A 19,272-nucleotide genomic window follows, 5' to 3' on the forward strand; every position below is an offset into this window, starting at 1 on the left:
AAACAGGTAAGGTACACAGGTGGAGCATGCATCCACCGGCTTTAAGGACCTACTAGAGGAGGTTGAGAAAGAGACTTCACTAGATTTCTGGATCCTTGTCTCTCGCTGTAGACTCACACTATCTCACAAATCCATAGAATGCCTTAAGCACATGGGCCGTCCCATCAAAGCTCTACAATACCGAAAGAAATGGAACCTAGGAGTTCTAGATGAAGCAGATTGGAGGGAGGCTGGTAAGTACTCCAGGAAGGTAGCAATATGGGTAGGATTCTGGCTAGTATGGTGTGAAATTTTACATGATGCGTATTATACTAAGACAAGACTGATTTACATGGGAAAAATAAACGGCCTCCTGTCCGAGGGGCTGTGGCCTCCCAGGAACCCTCATACATACTCTTTGGGAGTGCTCATCCATTCAACCATTCTGGACAGGAGTACAATGGAAAATGGGAGAAGCCGTAAGGGAAGATATTCTGCTCACACCAGCTCTCATGACATTGAGGGCTGGAGGGTGGAAAGAACAAACATTACCAAAAACAGTCTTCTGTGGTGTAAAACTGCTTTGATTGTAGCCAGGGGAGACATAATTTGACTCTGAGGAAACCCCGAACCCAACCAGGGGGACAAACTGGCCAGAGACATGGACTGGGGTCTGCAGGTAAAAGAGAATCTATAGAGGAAGGGATGTTCAAGGAACCTCAATAAGATATGGAACGCATAGAGACAACAGAGTGTGAACTACAATGGATCAGCTTTCAGCAGAAACAGGATGAGCCTGGCAGCCCGGAATGGGGAGGGGTGGTGTTGAATTGTTGGTTTATGCATGTCATCCCTCAATCGGTGGACAAGTTGTTGAAAATTCAATAAAATGTTTATTTTAAAAACTAAATAAACTACACGGCCTTGTCCTTACGTACTGTTGACGTATGATGTACAGCATTTCAAATTGTAATTAGTGTTCCTCAAAAAATACAAAACAAATATCTTACATTTCTGATGCAATCTGACTTGTATTATTAACTGCATCTTAACCTGCGTTCAAACTTTGGCCACATTTTTAGGAATTTTCGTAAGTTTCTTCTCTTGATTTCTGATTTAGATCAAGAAGAATAAGTTACCTACCTTCAGTAACGCCCTTTTTGTGGATTACCACAGACAGAGGACAGAGTCAATATTTTTAACTTGTTGCTCAAGAGTACTTGGTTCACGATCAGCCTCCATTCCCTGTCATTTTGGATTCAGAAATGTCAGGAATAACATCCCATATCTGTCACCACCTCAGGCAGCACCCTAATTGTGCCCTCAGTGAGAAAAGTCTTAAGTTCACTGGTATAATTGTATAATATACCAAAGTCAGAGTAAAAACTTGGGAATGTAGGGTAGCGCAAATACAAAAGCCAGGGTGTAACCAAACTGAAGAAACTAAAAGACCCACTGGTGCAACACAATCGCACACCAGCTGACGAGGCACTGTTGAATTCTGCGTCTTGCAAGACTCAGGTGGCAGCCAAAGGCAGGAACTAAAGCAGCTTGGAGGCAGTAAGACTATGAGGAGACCTGATGCATCTGTTTAGTGACCTTGTCCCCTACCACCGTCTGTGCCACTGGAGCCATGAAAGGACTGGACTGTTTGTTGTTCCGACTGCAATGGTTTCCTTCAATGGTAGACAAGGCCCCCACAGAATGTTTGGTATCAGTGGGGAACTGGCAAGGAAAAGCAGCATCCCCAAAAGACGAAAAGCAGCTCTACTCTCCTTGAGGACCCTGCCTGCCTTCTCATCTAACAGCCTGGCCACATTAGAGGGCATATCCATTAGAGAAGCTTGGACATCCACAGAGAACAGTTATGTGCTTCCAAGAGTGACATTGGATTATGACACTAATGTCCATAGCCCAAGCAACAGTTCAAACTGCCGAAGCCAGACCTCAAACTTTATCTTGCTGCAACCTGGCTGCTAGAAACATCTGAGTGAAGGAGTTCCAGAGGTTCTTCAGTAGAGCAGGCAAAATTTCCCTCACTGTATTTCAGAGGCAACTATTACAGCAACTAGAATAGTGACTCAAGAGGCACACAGTGAATGCCCAGGGAGGCAATTCGCTTGGTCTACTTGTCTGGGGGTGCAGTCATTAATGTATTCAAATTTACACTACTAGACAGGGGCATGAACAATAAGGCTATCAGGACTTAGATGCTGCATCAAAAAGGTAAGATAGCCAGGTGCAGGCCTTTGTCACAGAGCAATGTGACACCTTACTAGGAGGACCTAGAAAGAATGGAACATGACGCCATAGGAGATTCCATCATGGCATCACTAGATGGAAGCAAAGGCTCTGCGTGCAAGATCACTATCAAAAGCTTTAGTCTTTATAGTAGGCAACTGTGGATCCAACACAAGCGCAGTTCTACACATCACCACCGTAAAAGTGAAAATGTCCTTAAGTAGGGTCCCGAACAGTTTAATTCTGTTGCAGGTGCTCCAACTAGGACATTGTCACTTCAGGTGTCAAGATGTAAGCAAGTATCTGTGTAATGAGGGGTGATCAATTTATCGGCCACCTCACTTTCATCTTAGTTGTGCGGAACACAATATAGTCCTTAAGAAGTATGGGATTCATAAATGGAGAGGACCTCTATGCCTATGAAATACTGATGATGAGGCAGGAAAAAAGGAGCAAAGGCATCCTAAACTTGAGGCTGTGCCTCAATTATGTAAAAGCATGACATGGGGTTCATCCTCACCGATGTTTGTTCTGGATCAGTCAATGGAGTTGGGGTCGGATCCTGAACTGGATCCTCCAGAGCCAGAACTGGTAATGATGCAGAACTAACCTTCAAGGGAGCTGGAACTGGCTGAGGGTGAATGGGGTCGCTCCTCACAAGGGAAGAACCCACCAACGGAAGCTAAATCACCCACACCAAATCTGTGAGGCAAGAAGGTGCATCAGAGCGATCGGACCATTATGATCATTTTCATCATGGCTGCCTTATAGGCCGAACTCTGCTACGGAGATGACAGCAGCCTGGGTAATTCATGGCACATTGGTCCTAGGACAGAAACTGGCTCTCAACAGGACATCAAAACCGAAGGTGGCCCCTTTAAGCAGGACCATGGGACTTATCCAGGAACAGCACACAGGTGAGTAGCATTGTTTGGATGTCTCATGTTTACGTTTGAACGTGTCTTTCAACTTCACCCCGGACTGAAGATTATGGGAAGGAATGGCCATGCAACTTGGAATGGACTAGGAATGCTTCTGGTATCTGGCCTAGAGTTACACTTCCTGCACCCCATCAGCTTTTAGATATATCATGTAGCAAGTATGACTAAACTTCCACAGTATTGAGTGAGGTGGCGCCAGAAGCAAATGTTCTGCGGGACCATACGGACATTAGCTCGTGACAAGTATGGCATGTCTTAAACGCAGTCCTTTTAGGGAGAGAGACTGTTGTTTTGTAGATTTTGGAAAATGTGCTAAAAGAAGAAAAATGTAGGAGAGGAGCAGTAAATCTGTGTCAAAGGCACAGACTAACTAATACTCTTTCTAATGGATACTATATCAAACCGCAGATTACTCACCTTAGAATATCCCACAGGAATCAAACTGGGATCTGAAGAATTTTGCAGCAATGCTCTTGTGTCCATGTAGGTGGTATCAGGAATCTCTATACTGACTCCATACCAAACAGGAAGTGACAAAGCCACATATAAGCACCAAACCTGCATTCTGACATCAGTTTCTTCTCTTTCCAAACCTTCATCCTGGGAGCATGAACAACTGTTGGCAACAGTGTGCTGATTACAAACATGGAACCTTTTTATAAGTTAAAAAGGCCACTCCACAGAACAGGGAGGTGGGAGGGCAGTGAGGAATCTGCAGTTAGATAAAGCATCCACCAGAAAGATCATTTAGAAGGGTAAATACCTTATTATTCTGATGGATGCCCCTACCTGCAGATTGGTCACCATAGAACAGATAAAGCAGTACCTCACAAAGGTTGAGGGTCTGTGGAGTAGCTTCAAACCAAAACGTTTTGCAGGACTAAGCACCACTGTCAAGACAGCTGTGCAACATAAACACATGCACCAACATCCACAATGTACCTGGCACATATCAAAATCAGACACCCCTCCCACCTAGGCGATGAGAACAGCCTTGGCCCTGGTTGAACAGGCTCTCAGGCCTTACGGGGGCTGTTTTTTCACTAATGCAAAACATATCTTAATGCCGTGGACTACCCACCTTGACAGGGATTGTTTTAGCACAGCCTTCCCTTTCTTTGCTCCAAACAACCCCACAAAAAGATGATACTCTACTTGATGGTCTTTGGTAAGATCAATGTAAAAGCTTAAAGCCCACTTAGGGTTCAACAGACGGAGCCTCTCCTCCTCTTTTGAGGATGGGGAAAGCGAGGAACACTGGTTGAGTGATGGACTGGCCAATGTGAAAGGGTGTCAGATCAACACAAACACACAACAGCAAGGAACTCTTCACCATAGTCCAGGAATTCACAAAACGTGGCACAGACACCACCAACATCGTGCCCTCCCAGGACCTCTGCAATAACCTCGCCTCCTTCTTCCACCATAAGATACAGAACAACTATGAGGGATTCACAAGCAAAGGCCCACCCCCCACACTCCGCCCACCAGCAGCACCACAGACTACAGTCACCAATCAATCATAAACCACTGGACCCTCCTCACCCAGGAAGACACCCTGAAGCTCATGAACACCATCCACTCTGGGGCCCCCCTTGGATCCATGCCCCCACCACATCTTTAATCAAGCCGGCACCACCATCGCATTCGAACTATGCCGCACCATTGAGGCCACCACTTTCCCAGATACCTGGAAACATGTGGAAATAACTCCCCTACTGGAGAAGCCCTCCGCAGACCCAACGGATCTGAAAAACGACAGGCCGATCTTAATGCTCCCTTTTCCAGCACAGATCACTGACTTCATCAAGACCAACCACATCCTCAACCCCTCCCAATCCAGATTCAGGAGCAATCACAGCACACAAACCGCACTCCTAGCAGCCAGAGATGACATCCGCTCCCGACTGGACCTCGGCAAGACAGCAGCCCTCATCCTCCTCGTCTTCAATGCCATCTCCCACATCACCTTGTGCACCAGACTACACAACGTCGGCATCTACAGCAAAGTCCTGGAGTGGATCCGATCCTTTCTGACCGGCCGAATCCAAAGAGTCAGACTCCCACTCTTCACCACGATGCCGACAAAAAACAGATGCAGACTGGCCCAGGGATCCTCCCTGAGACCCACACCCTTCAATCTTTTCATGACCCCGCTTGCCAAGATCGTCAGACACCACGGGCTCAACATTGTCTCATTCACCGACGAGCCCATTCTCTCCCTCACTGACAAACTATCAACAGCCAACTTTCCAAACAGAATTAAAGCAATCGCTGACTGGATTAGAGACAACTACCTCAAGCTCAACTCAGGTTCTCACCCTGAGCCCCACCACTACTGTATGGGAAGACTCCTGGTGGCCTAGCGCCCTCAGAACTGCCCCCTCTCCTACCGGCCATATACACAACTTCGGCATCATCCTCGGCTCGTCACTTTCCATGACCCACCAAGTGAACACCATCTCATCCGCATGCTTCCTCACTCCACCTTCTCCAGAAGATCTTTAAGTGGATACCCATCGACACGAGGACAGTCACTCATGCACTTGTCAGCAGTAAACTTGACTACAGCCACACACTCTATGCGGGAATCAACAAGAAACTCCAAACTAGACTTCAGAGAATACAGAACACCGTGGTTAGACTGATTCTGGACATCCCCCACCAGAGCCACTTCTCCGCCCAGCTGAGAGACGTACACTGGCTCCCCGTCAACAAACGCATCACTTTCAAGCTCCTGTCATACTTATACAATGCCTTTCACAACATCTGACCTGCCTACCTCAACCACTGCTTCTCCTTTTACACACCAGCCAGGTAACTCCGCTCTGCTCAACTGGCCTTCGCCACCATCCCCAGGATCAGGAAGAATACGGCCAGAGGAAGATCCTTCCCCTGCCCCGCCGCGCAGGCCTGGAACACAATGCCGCTCCACCTCAGTCAGTCCCCCTCGCTGGCTCAGTTCAGAAGGACCTCAAGACCTGGCTCTTCAACTGACCCGCGTCCCCCAGCTAGCACTTTGAGACGACATCCCCCCCCGGTGGTATGCCGTGTTTTATAAATACTGATTGATTAATTGAACTTTCAGTAAGGTGACCAGCCAAATACTCTTGTCTAAAAAGAAAGTGTTGAAGGGTGATTCGACTGAAAGTGCCCGCAGTTCACTCATGTGGCAAGAGTCAGGCGATGAATCAAGCAATTATGCTAGGCTCGAAGGGCATACAAAAAAGAAATGTCAAGACCAAGTCAAAGTCCCCCTGGAGCATCACAAACTTTTGGGGGGAATGTGACTCAAACCCTTAACAAACCTCACCACAACATGCAATTTAAACAGGGGTGATTGGCCCCGCAAAAGGAGAAAGGCCAAAGTGGCCAACAAATAACCTTATAAGGTGACCATTGTAAGGCCTTCTTTTTCTAAAGACAAAACAAAATGACATCCAACGGTTTTGTCTGTACGGTGTCAAGTGTTCCAGAAACCAAAGCAGGCTGTAAATTTGTCCCAGGTAGATGGATTTCATAAAGGGGTGGTCTGGGGACAAGGAAGAGATCATCCTCTTCAAACAGCAACTCAAAGGCAGTTAGTTGCTGCCACTCAATCTTCAGCCATGTCAAAGGTGCAGTTGTTCAGGTGAAGGATCATGCCCTTCTGCTGACACAGGAGATTCTTCCAAAATGGTATACTGATAGGAGAACAGATGTTCATGTTCAGGAGTGCCTAATACCAAAATTTCCAGGACCAATATGGGCCAATTAGAACGACTGTGGCACAGTTGTTCTTTATCTTCTCCAGAACTTAGGGCAGGTAAGGTAGTGGCAGAAAGCCACAGAGGAATACGTTGTTCCATTCACGCCGGAATACAGCTTGCTAGAACTCGAACAGATAATACTATTGAAACTGTATATTCTCGACTATGGTGAAATGATCAAGCCAGGCTCCCTCGCTGGTCAAATATGCCTTACACAACCTTGGGCTGTAGATGCCACTCGCAACCTGCCAGAGGACACCTTTTCAGCTTATCTGCTTTGCAATCAGGGACCCCTCCAGGTGGTTGATAACCAGGAAGATGTTATGGTGCTGGAACCATCCCTACTGTTGCAGAGCCTACAGGCACAGGATCCCACTCCACCCTCCTTGTTGCAATATCACATGGCACTAGTGTTGTCCATGAGAATCTACACCAGTGTTGCACATACTTATGACAGGAATGTTTTCAGCACCAAATGGATGGCTGTGGCTCCAGTAGGGTGAAAAGGATCTAGTCTTCTATTGGAGGCAAGAGGCCTCTGATCTCTATTTACCTCAAATGACCCTCCCTCAACTCTGCAGTGATGCATCCATCACCACTGTTCGCTTTAGGTGCAGGAGAGAGAGTGGCCTGTACCAGGACAAATTGAGATCAATCAGTCAACACTGTAGACCTTGGTACACATCCTTCGAGACCTGATTGATGTTGCGATGGCAACCTGGACGCTAGGTCCACTTAGATTTCCAGTACTATTATAGGGCTCACATTTGTCTCCTGGGGCAGCTGACCAGGAGGATTCAAGAGGACAAAAACCTTCTGAGCCATCCTCACAAAGATCTAGGATTGAGCCTAAAATATCAGGCTCATAGTCCAAATGTCCAGGAGTCGTTGTGGCTGAAGAAAAGCCATAAACTACACTTTGCTCCCATTAACATCATTTATGAGGTCACAACAGTAACCCCTGACTTGTCCCTTGCAACCCCTGGCATTACTCTTGTGAGCTTGGACTCGGATAGCCAAGTTCAAAAGCTAAACAATGTTCTGAAGAGCCTTGATTGCTGTTAGTTTGAAAAAGAATTACCACTGTGCTTCTTGCAAACATTTTAAAAAGAACGCTTGATACAGCTCATAGCAGAGCCTGCTGAAGCAGACAGGGCTCGATGGGCAGGCCCTCTCTCGCCAATGTATGACCTTTTAGGGGATAAGGAACTCTAGTCCGCCCAGAAGTAAAGTCCAGTTCAGTTTGTGCGACAGTAGCAGAATTTTTATTTTTATTTTCTCTACTTTAAAATTACTATGTAGGGTCTCTGATCCCAGGCCTAGCGAACAGCAGTAGGGACATCTGGTATCTTTTTAAGCAACTCAATTTCCTGTCTCATACCTGGGAAATGGAGCCTGCCAAGCCTCTGAACTAACCTTCACTGTATTTCTCCTGTTAATTGTAAATTTTTAAGTTTCTTCGCTGAAGTAACCTTCCCCACTTAGGTTCCCTAGGATATGTACACTAAAATAAATATCTTAAATTCAAGACCTTACCCCCAGCAAGTTAGCAAGAAGTGGCACTGCTGCTGCAATCAGACTACACTTTGAAACAGTAAGTGTGTTTGATGCCCAATAATTTCTCACCTATTAAGGTGGGTGCCTTGCACACTCCAGACTTGGTGTGTGCAGACTAGTTGCTGCCAGTGGGTCACACTGTCAAGCCCGTCCTGACTTTTTAATCGTCACAACACTTGCATTTTGAGATTTTTAGTTTTTGTGTTATCGTAATAAACATGGAAATAAAAAAAATCACTGCACGCAGGCTAGTGCTGGATATGAAGCAAGGATTGCCTGAAGAAGTGACAGATTACATGAAGTCTATAAGCAGATTTGCCAACCTACACATTTGTGTTTTGTGAGAAATGCCAGAAGTGATGAGTGTCCTAAAACATTATTCTGAGGTCGAATTGCTCTGCTACCCACTATACTGTACCTGTTTTCTGTGAGGGAGGTCAGTACAGAAGTTGCCCATGTTGTTTCAGTTTTGTGAGGGAGGTTTGTACTGCTGCCTGTTCTCCGTGATAGGCGCTCCCACAGCTACCTCTCGTACTTCTCATGTTTAGTAAACTAGAGCAACAAGTCTCTCATTTGCTTGAGTTGGAGCTATAGGCATTGTAAATTCATAACTGCACTTTTCTTGCCACACAAATTGGTCAACACTGCCTCATAATTTCATCTTTTCTTGACATCTAATTCCTGTGCCCCTGCATGTAACTAAAGCACTTCTATTCACCTTTTTCCTCTATCTGCAGCAAAAAATGAAAATGTTGCCATTTTGTATCCTAATTTAAATCTGCCATGCTAATTCCAGTAGAATACCACAATCACCACCCTACCATCAGAGTTGTTGGCTGGCTAACACAATTCCCCAAAAAAGACACAAGTCAGCCACAGAAGAGAAATAAACTAGAAGGGTCACCCAAGCATATCACAAGTGTTCAAACAGTCATAGTGTAATAAGGACATTAAGTTGGCCTGAATTATGGTCATAATTGTAATTAGGAGAGATTATTAAAACATATACAATTATCATATCAACCTTTATTATTAGAAATAAACGTTTGGCATTAGACTGTAATGCTCAAAACAGCCCTCAGAGGGCACCATAACAAAAATATAATTTGTAAGAAACTTGGTCATGTAACGATATGGTTAGCCCCCCGAGGGGATAACCCCATGAAAAACAGGACAAAGTAATGCAGTGTAACCATATACTTAGCCACTAGAGGGTGTTTTTAAGGCTAGCAGGCCTAATGTAATGATATTACAAACAAGCCATTTAAAACAAAACATCTCCTAGCTGTAAAACAAAAGTTGTAGCCGTGAGAAAGCTTAAAATACACTTAATGGTGGGCGGAGTTATTATGTTGGGGTCCCACTAAACTAGTGTGGGGACCCAGAGATGACCTAGACAGAACAAGTGTTTTGTAGGTGGTCCCATTGTCCTAGGACCACCACAGGCTGAGTTATAAGCAAAAATGTTTTGTAAAAGTAATGTCCCGTAAAGTATTATGGGACGAGTTTCCGTGCTGCGAATGTTATTATATGTTGATTGAAATGCTCAGAACAGCCCCTAGAAAGCACTCACAAAAAATAAAATAGCATTTGGAAGCATTATGGTCATGTAGCCACACAGTCAGCCACTGGAGAGCATAACTACATGAACAAAGAATGGGATAAAGTAATTAAGTGTAACCATATATTTAGCCCCCAGTGAGCATAGTGCATTACACATTTTCAAGGCTAGCACGACTACTGCAATGATATTACAAAAAAGGCCCATAAAACATAATTTCTACCAGCTGTAAAACAAATGTTCCAGCCATTAGAGAGCTTAAGAAGATAATGAATGGTGGTAGGGGTTATTATTTTGGGGTCCCAACTAACATAGTGTGGGGACCCATAGATGATATAGAAAGAGAGTACATTGTGGGCAATGTTTTGAAGGTGGTCCCATTGTCCTAGGACCACCACAGGCTGAGTTGTGACCAAAAACGATTGTATAAGTAATGCCCTACAAAGCATTATGGCACAAGTTTCTATGCCACGAATATTTTAATAAGGTGATATGTCTGTTATGCCTACAACAGCCCCTAGAGGACAACACAATGAAAATAGCATTTGTACGAAAACATGGTCATGCAACTTATATAGTTAGCCCCTAGAGAGCATAACCACACAAAAAGAAAATGGCAATCAAAATGTAGTGTAATCATATATTTAGCCCCTAGAGGGCATAGTGCATTACATATATTCTGTGGCAGCAGGCCTATAGCAATGATATTACAAACACGGCACTTAAAACACAAGCTATTCCCTGCTGCAAAACAGAAGCTACATCCATGAGAGCGCTTAAAAGACACTGAATGGTGGGATGGGTTATTTTGGGGTCCCCACTAACCTAGTGTGGGGACCCAGAGATGACCTGGACAGAAAGAGTGTGCTGTGCTGTATGTTTTTTGTAGTGGTCCCATTGTCCTAGGACCACCACAGGCTGAGTTATGAGCCACAATGTTTTGTAAAAGTAATGCCATGCAAACTATTATGGGTCACGTTTTCCCAAGTGCAGTGAATATTGAGGTATCAGCTCTCCCGCGGTGGCGAAAGAGTTGCTTTAACTTGGAGGGTTTTTGTGTTATGTAAAGCATTCACCAATTTAAGTGTTTTAAGGGGAGAGCCACAAGAAATTACTCTGATTAGGTAACTATGATCAATGTGACCAGCGCTCTAATCGTGTTCACGCTGCTGTGCCTGTTCACTCTTGAGCGCCATGCAGCGCGAAGTGGAGAGACAAAAGAAATAGTTTGCCTACGCAGAAATTATCGTCAATTGTGCAATAATCCATGCAACGGGGGCAGTCTCCAAGGCATGACAAAAACAGCCTCAAGGCAGGACAAATGTATAGCATTTACCAATGACATCAAGTGATTTCTGAAAGGCAAGCCCACGAACGAGTAAAAGTGATGGGCGTGAGGTGGCGTGGTTAAAAACCCATAATACATACAACAGGTCAAATCGCATGCGCGCTCGACCTAACTATGTGATGGAGGCTTGCACAGATGGTTACTGCGCTACTACTTTCTGTATTCTGTAAGGGATTCCCACACAGCTCATTTCTGTACTGTACGTGCTGCTTGAAGTTGAAGTTGGTTTTCATAGCTGCAGCCCACACTGTGTGACAAATTCATCACTGCAGCTGACCTTGGTTAGGGTAAGGGGGTGAGCTGGCACAGACAATCTCTCTGTTGTACCTCTATCTTTAGTGTGAGTAAAGCTTGCACTGCTACTTCCTGTAGTGTAACTCTTCTCAGTATGAAGAAAACCTGTCCTATTGTTCAAGTTGTACCCTTATGGTGTGTGTATGAGACTTGCAATTCTGCTACCGGCTCAGTACCAACTGTACATACAAATGGCAATCTGTGCATGTCCATTTGTGGGATGGAGTTGAGACACTGGCCAATGGCGTCAACTGCCAGCACACAGAAACTTGCGCAGAAAGTTTTCCAGTCATGTGACTGGGGAGAGTCACAGTGTGAGGAATCTGCGGTTAGAAATATACATCAGTATTCAACCGCATCTATAGTCTAAACCTGCATTTCCCAACCTGTGGTCCACAGACCCTCAGGGGTCTCTTACACATTCCCAGGGGGTCCGCAGGCCTGGACAGGCATGAAGTCATTTCTTCAACTGGGCCCTCTACAGAAACATGTGCATACTTTTTTTATCTGTTTATTCATTTGTGCAGCAGCTTTAAAAGCACTGCAAAGTTCAGTATAAGCTTTCCAACAAAAATAAAAGTGTCAAGATAACTCTGGTGGTTAATGTACCTGCTGGAGAGATGGGAGATTGTCTAGTGGCAGATTCGAGGTAGTGCAGATGGTTAATATGCCAGATGCAAAGAATGTGTATCATGCAAAGAACTACATTTTATGTGCATAGCACACTGGGTTACCGCTTTTGTTACAGAGATTCTTTTGGTATTGTGCAGTTCATAGGTCACAATCATAATCTAGCACAGTGAGTTATGAACTGCCAACAAAGAACTACATGGAACAAATTAGAAAATTATATTTTTTTCCAATTCTTTCATTACTGCTAAAAAAGGTTTGCTTGCATAGGAGTATGCTATTATTAAAGTCAAGGCTAGCCACTGTGTTATGTTCTGAATCCTGAGTTTGTGTTTCTCCAGACCAAGCGCTCTTAGAAAATGCCTAACAGTATGGATGAGGTGAATCCTACACCTTGTAGTCCCCTGTAAAGTGTTTTGACACCCTACACTGGTATGAGAGATGCTATAAATCAAATTAAATACATGTGACAGAGAGGCTATGGAGAGATGAGAAGCCTTTATGGTTTTGCTTCCTTTGCCCACCACGCATTCAATTAAAAAGTTTCTGTATCTAAAAAATAAATAAAAAAATTGCTTGGGAAATTTAGAATGTGACTTGAGGATTCAGCTTTCCTAAATAAAACAAAACACTGAAAAGTTAGTCGCCGAGATTCAGCACCAACCTTCCCATTAAAGTTTTCCAATTTGTGCAATTTTTTTCAATATAAAAAAATTATATCTTTACTAATTTGAGTATTTGTTTGGCGTGTACTTGTTTGTGTATTTTTTGCGAATTACTGTTTTAATGTTTGAAATTTGAATCGTACGAATTTCATGGGGGTCCCCAGATTCCAGTAGTAGTAATTCAGTGGCGGTCCTCGGGAGTCAAAAGGTTGGGAAACACTGGGCTAAACGTTTTATTTTATATTAGATAAAAAACAATGTAGGTAGCATCTACTAAAAAAAACAATATCAACCTGCTCACTATTTTCACATCCATTTAGGCCCTTGGAGATGAGGTGGTGCTCCCCTTTACCTTTGCATTGTAGGAAATGATGCAGTCCTCACAACTCTTGTCCATAATGTCTCAGCCCTACACATTTGAATCTTTTTCCTTGAGACTGTTCGGCCACACCCAGAAATCAGGTATGTGCTGACCTAACACTACTCTCTAAGAACTCCACTTTTCTTCCCAAATACGAGGCATCATGAACAGAACAACCTTGGAAAGAAGAAAATGCGGCATCTATTTCCTAATTATTTCTCAATATGTAACTCTGCAATACGTTTTCCCCAAATAGTTTTACATTCCCGGAGGTGCTAGGGGGCTCCCAGAGGTTATCTCCTTCAGCAACTGTACTATCTGAGTCCCAACTAATTCCTTAACAGGGCAATGTTACTTAAAATTGTGTAGGCTGGGTGACACAAGGTTGTGAAGCCATGCCTTTTGAATAATTTCAAATGCAGTGACCACTTTGTGCACCTAGATCTGTCACAGAATATCACGTTCTTTAAGTCTTGGTATGAGTTTTACCAAAGAAACATTGTCCCCCTGACAGGATTCTCAATGGTTTGCGCCACTGCGGGTAGAAATCCAGGCAACCCTTTTGCTGAGACCAAAGGTAAAGGTAGCCCACATCAGACCTCTTTCAAGACCAGTCTTCAGCTAGGTGCGAATGTCTAAGCCCCTAAAGAGTGATTTGTTTGATGGCTGGAAGGATATAAATATGATAAGAATACATGTTTTTGACAAACCTTTTTCGACTGAAACATGGCCTTCTCATCAGCTAACCCCTTCCTTATTGTCTTATGCAAAAATAAGGATGATGCGATAAACGACAGAAAGAAACATATTGTAGAAATGATTATTAGTTTGTACATGTTGCAAAAAAACGAGAAAAAAATATATGTAAACTCAGGAGGTAAGCGCTTCACTGTCATTTGGGAGAAAAGTAATTACTATCAAAAACTTTAAATTGTGCACAGACCTTTAGGTAACTGCATTTTTCCCGAGCGTCAAGTACGGGCACTGCGAAAGGATTGCATGCAGTTCATAAAAACTGTTAATTATTGTTGATATTAGCTAGCTGTTCCTCTTAACTATGTTCCAGGTCTGGGCAGCGCCTCCTTCAAAAATACCATAAGCTAAGCTGCCAATCAAAAGCCTGTATTACCTGTAGTGGTTTGGGTCCTGTGATCCGCTGTGGCGGAGGCAGCGGAGGTGGAGGGGGTGGTGGGGGAGACGCTTGAGCTTTCCGGTGGATCCCGGAGGCGCCAAATTCTTGAGTTATCCCAGACACCCCAAGAGATGGAGGAGGGGGGCCCAAAAGTGTCAGTGCAACGTAAGCGCCGGCTGTAAAGGAGAAGGAGGTGGAAATCTTAATTAAAAAATACACTCCTGAAAAAAAAAGTCAGAACATATTGGAGCTGCGATGAAAACAAGATAGACAGGTAGTTGCCAAATTACTGCAAATGTATGCAAAAGTTCACTTGTCTAGTTTCAAAAGCAGCAGAAAGCAAAGTTAAACAAACGTGAACTCTAACCTCGAGTGTTATCCTGCTAGACAGACAGAATGTGAAAAAACATATATTATGAAGATTATTGCACTGCACACGTGGTCACTTCTATCGGCATCTCTTCTGACAAGCCGTCAGTTGCTGCCACGAGAAAATTAATATAATGATCGAAGTGCCTTACCTGATAGTGCGCGCGTATAATGCTAAATATACACCTACATGTCTAAATACATACATTCATAGAGAGACAGGGTACCATGTCAGTGAAAACAAAGTTGACCCATATTTGAAACAAATGTACTAATAACCACATACTAACACGTTTACTGTGAGTTAATCTTATGATGAATGCACAGTTTACAGGTGCGGCCGGAAATTTTAATTCCGCCGTCAGAATTGGAGGAATTTGGTAATTCTACATTAATTTTCAAACGCAAATTCTTTAGCATATTCCACCACTCCACCCGCGGAATTTATCGGCATTGTTTGGTGTTTTAAACAGGACAGGAAGAGGGAGCAGTACGTAACAGAACCTAGGGGTATGCACTACAGTGCATACTCCCAGCACACTTCCGTACTCTGCAGTGACTATGCGCAGCATGTGTATACCCCTCGGTACCCTTATATACCATGCAATAATTACTGCAGAGTATGTAAGTGCGCCCATGCATCGAGTGGTAAGCACTGGAGTGCATTTCATAGCGCTATTTCTTAACTCAAAAGACATCCTGGCATCTATTTAGGGACGCATGGGTGCATTTTGTGCTAAGAAAATAGCAGCAAATTCCCACTCAGCCATACCGTGGAATTAAGCAGAATTGTAATATAATTCTGCTGAATTGCGCAGAATCAAATTCTGCCCACCCCTACACAGAACCACACACACACACATATATATATATATATATATATATATATATAAATATCCGTTTATCCATCCATCCATCCAAGCGGTGGGGTCGCCACTCTATAGTTATAATTAGGTCAGCGGTTCAATAGGAAAAGCCTTTTTTGTTTTGCTTATAACTTTAGCACCGGTTTACAAACCTTCACAACATTTTCCAAGAAGATTCTCTTTCTTGACTAGTTTCTTCATGAAAAACTCGGGGTGATCTGTCAAGTGGTGGCAGAGACTAAGGGTAGTGATATCCTGCCACTCTAGTCCTTGTGGGAAGGGCCCAGAGGGATCTCCCACTAGGGCCAAAATATATATTTGGAGGTGGTGTGAGGGAGCCCCCCCTACCTGAGTCACTTATGGGTCCTGGGGATCCCATCCACTGGGACCAAACGTTATTTTAAAGGGAGGGGTCATGAGGCCCTCTCCCTGGACCTCCTCGAGGACACCACCCCCCTGGGGCCAAATAATTACAAAAAGGGTAGGGGAGCCCCGTGCGTCCATCGCCGTGCGGGTATCGTCCCCGTGCGGCCCCACTCCAGGGGAAGATATTACACGGTGTCTCGGGAAGCCCTCCTTCGGGACACAGTAGTTACCTGTACAGGAGAGTGTGGGCATACTCTAACAGCACACATCCGCCCGGGAACTCAACTTTGCTCCCTTCCACCAGGAGCAATTAAAACAGCTGGTCATCCCTGAAGGGAGCAAAGAAAGTGCCAGCTCCAGCCAGCACCCTGTATGGCGCTGGCTGGGGGAGCCGGCTGGGGGTGCAGGAGCCCTTTGGCTCCCACGCAGACCCCAACATAGTTTGTGGGTGCCTCAGGTGGACCCTGTGTACCGTCTTAAGGCCCCGGTCGATGGAGTACACAAGGCCGTAAAGGATCATGCTGGGTGCCATGCACTTCTTCCCCTTAGTTTAATTTTTTTAAAAAGGGTCTGGGGATGGAAACGCGGGACCCTTCTTGGATCTGGGTGCAAGGGCTCTGCTCCTACTCCCCTTATTTTTTTTTTTAAAAAGGCCCGGGGGGATGTGGCCCCTGTAAAGGCTGTGGGTGGTAGGCTACATGCCCCACTCTCCTGATTTTCATACATAAGGTGCCAGAGGGTGAGGTTCCGGGAACCTTGGTGGTTTGGAGAGGGGGGGATAAGCACCATCTCTCCTTATTTCTAAAAAAGGCTATTGGGGAATCAGGGCCTTAAGGTCACTTATTGTTTGGGGGGGTCCTTCACCAGGTTCCCTTACTAAAAAAAAAAATAGAGCCCCCGGGATAGAGTCCCCAGGGTGGAAAGGCTCGGGAGGTGGGGGAAAATGCTGGATCTCTATGCTCTCCAGCTGGTGTGCAAGGCCCTCTTGTTGTTTTTATGACTCAGAAACATGTTTTGTTTTTGTTTTTTATTAAAAAAAACAAAACAATATGACGATTCATTTTTACATTTTTCACCCATCAAAAACAAGAACAACCACTAGCAAAGCCAATAGTTCTCACCTATGCAAGAACTACTGGCTTTGTCAATTAACTTCACCCATGTTGGACCCCAGCATGGCTGCTGTTCAGCATGGCTAAAAGTTAGAGGCCTATAGGAGAGCGGTGTAGAGAGGAGTTGAGTGTGATAGCGAAGTGGCATGGCATGTGACAGAGTGGTGATGTGTGGAGTCAAACAGAGGGGTGTAGAGTGTCATGGAGGGAGAAGAGTGGAAGGGCATAGTGTGGAAGAGCATATAGTGTCATAGATTGGAGGGGCGTAGAGTAGACGTAAGTGACAGAGTGAGCTGTATCCAGTAGAGTACAGTATTGTGGCATTGAGGGAAGTACGCTGTCAGAGTGAAGTGCCAGAGTAGAGTGTCATAAAATGGAGTGGTGTAAAGTGTTGCGGACTGTCGTGAACTGGTTTAGAGCATTGTGGAGTGGTGTAGTGCAGAGTGCTGGATTGGTATGGAGTGTTGTGGAATGGCACAGAGTGTCATAGGGTGACATGGATGAAATACAGTGAAGTGGCATGGAGTGGAGTAGAGTGTTGTGGAGTAGAGTCGTGGAGTGGCATAGTGTGTCCTGGAGGGAGTAGAGTGTCAGAGTGCAGTAGCATAGAGAGGAGAGGCATAGATTATAGTGTTGTGGAGTGGCGTAGTCTGTTGTAGAGGAGCCGAGTGGGTGAGGTGGAGTAGAGGAAAGTGGTGTGGAGTGGCGTGGTGTGGTAGAGTGGATTGCAGTGTGGTAGTGTGGAGTGGAGTACACTGTTGAAGAGTAGAGTGGCACAGTGTGTAGAGAAGTGTTGTTGAGTGGACTGTCGATGCGCAGAGGGGTGCAGAGTAAAATGGCGTATAGTGGTGTGCCAGAGTATAGTACAGCGGAGTGGCATGTCAGAGCAGCGTGTCGTAGAGTGTCACAGTGGAGGGGCTTAGAGTGGAGGGACATGGCAGAGTGGCATAGAGTAGAGTATAGTGGTGGGGCAAAGCATGGAGTAGTGTAGTGTGGATTATGCATGTGTGGTAGCACACTGCCATTGAGGACAACACTTTTCACCTGAAATGACCATTACATTAGCAGACACATTCCGTTTTACTGACAAAAGCATACAGCACATAAACAATAATGTGTGGAAATGTCATCACCTAGTGTACCGATTTGTTTTAATTGAAATAAAATATTTGCTTCCACCACCAAAAAGTGCTTTATTTGTGCTTTCCTAATTCCAATATATTCTGAACTAACTGCAGTTCTTTTACAGACATTTAAATTTTGTTGTGGGCTAGAAAAAAAACTTTTAGTTCATAGCAAGATTGTCACAATAACCTTCTCACTTTGAACCCAGGGCAGGAAACGTAAACATTAAGCTTCCTCAAAGGCAAAGCCTGACATTTGACTTCTGTCTTTGAATGCACAGCAAATGTGACAGGAACAAGATTTAAAGGCCTGTTTACACAGACAAGAACTTGTGGAAGAATACAATAAAATGGCTATGCTCCACTTGCAGGATGCACTCATGCTGGGCAGCCTAAAACAAATAAATTCAGACAATAGAAAGCAAATAAATGTGAGTTACAAACAAAGTCAATGGTAAGTAAGGGCCAAAATACATTCCCAGGGAAGCTTTCAGTATGTGCCCAGGGTGGTGTTAGCAGAGTTGCAAAGATGTTTTTTAATCAAAACTTTATGAATCATATTTATAATGATCAATAATAATAAGCCATGCATTGTGTGAACTACTGAAATATACATTTGATTAAAAATACTGGTGATTTTTGAAGAAAGATGATAGATCTGGGTTAGACATACTGATATGGTCACCCATTGATAAAGACAATAGGCTCACATTTAATATTTTGGTGTTGAAGAAGGCTGTGGTGGCATAGGGTTGGCTGCTCGCAGGCAAGGCCCTACAACCAACACTACACCATATAGAGGGGTTGGCTTCATGTATGGTTTTACCTATAGTAGTAAAATATTATTTTATGTTAAAAAAGACAGTAGAAATTCACTGAAAAAATGGTTAAAGTGATGTTATAGTTAGGCGAAAATTTCAGTGTCAACGTAACATTTTAAACTCCAAAAAACACTGAAATTCACCCATTTATGTTTA

General features: G+C 44.3%; 1 protein-coding gene across 3 annotated transcripts in view; it reads right to left on the reverse strand.

Annotated features, from left to right (window-relative positions):
• ARHGEF11 (Rho guanine nucleotide exchange factor 11) overlaps positions 1-19,272 on the reverse strand; it is a 787,362-nt gene that overhangs the window by 508,218 nt on the left and 259,872 nt on the right. For all 3 annotated transcript variants that reach the window (XM_069217872.1, XM_069217873.1, XM_069217871.1), the window contains exon 6: positions 14,456-14,634. In XM_069217872.1, coding sequence (XP_069073973.1) covers positions 14,456-14,634 — 179 coding nt within the window. The remainder of the gene's footprint in view (positions 1-14,455; positions 14,635-19,272) is intronic.

The sequence above is a fragment of the Pleurodeles waltl genome, chromosome 12, assembly GCF_031143425.1.
Source record: "Pleurodeles waltl isolate 20211129_DDA chromosome 12, aPleWal1.hap1.20221129, whole genome shotgun sequence".
NCBI classification, from domain to species: Eukaryota; Metazoa; Chordata; class Amphibia; order Caudata; family Salamandridae; genus Pleurodeles; species Pleurodeles waltl.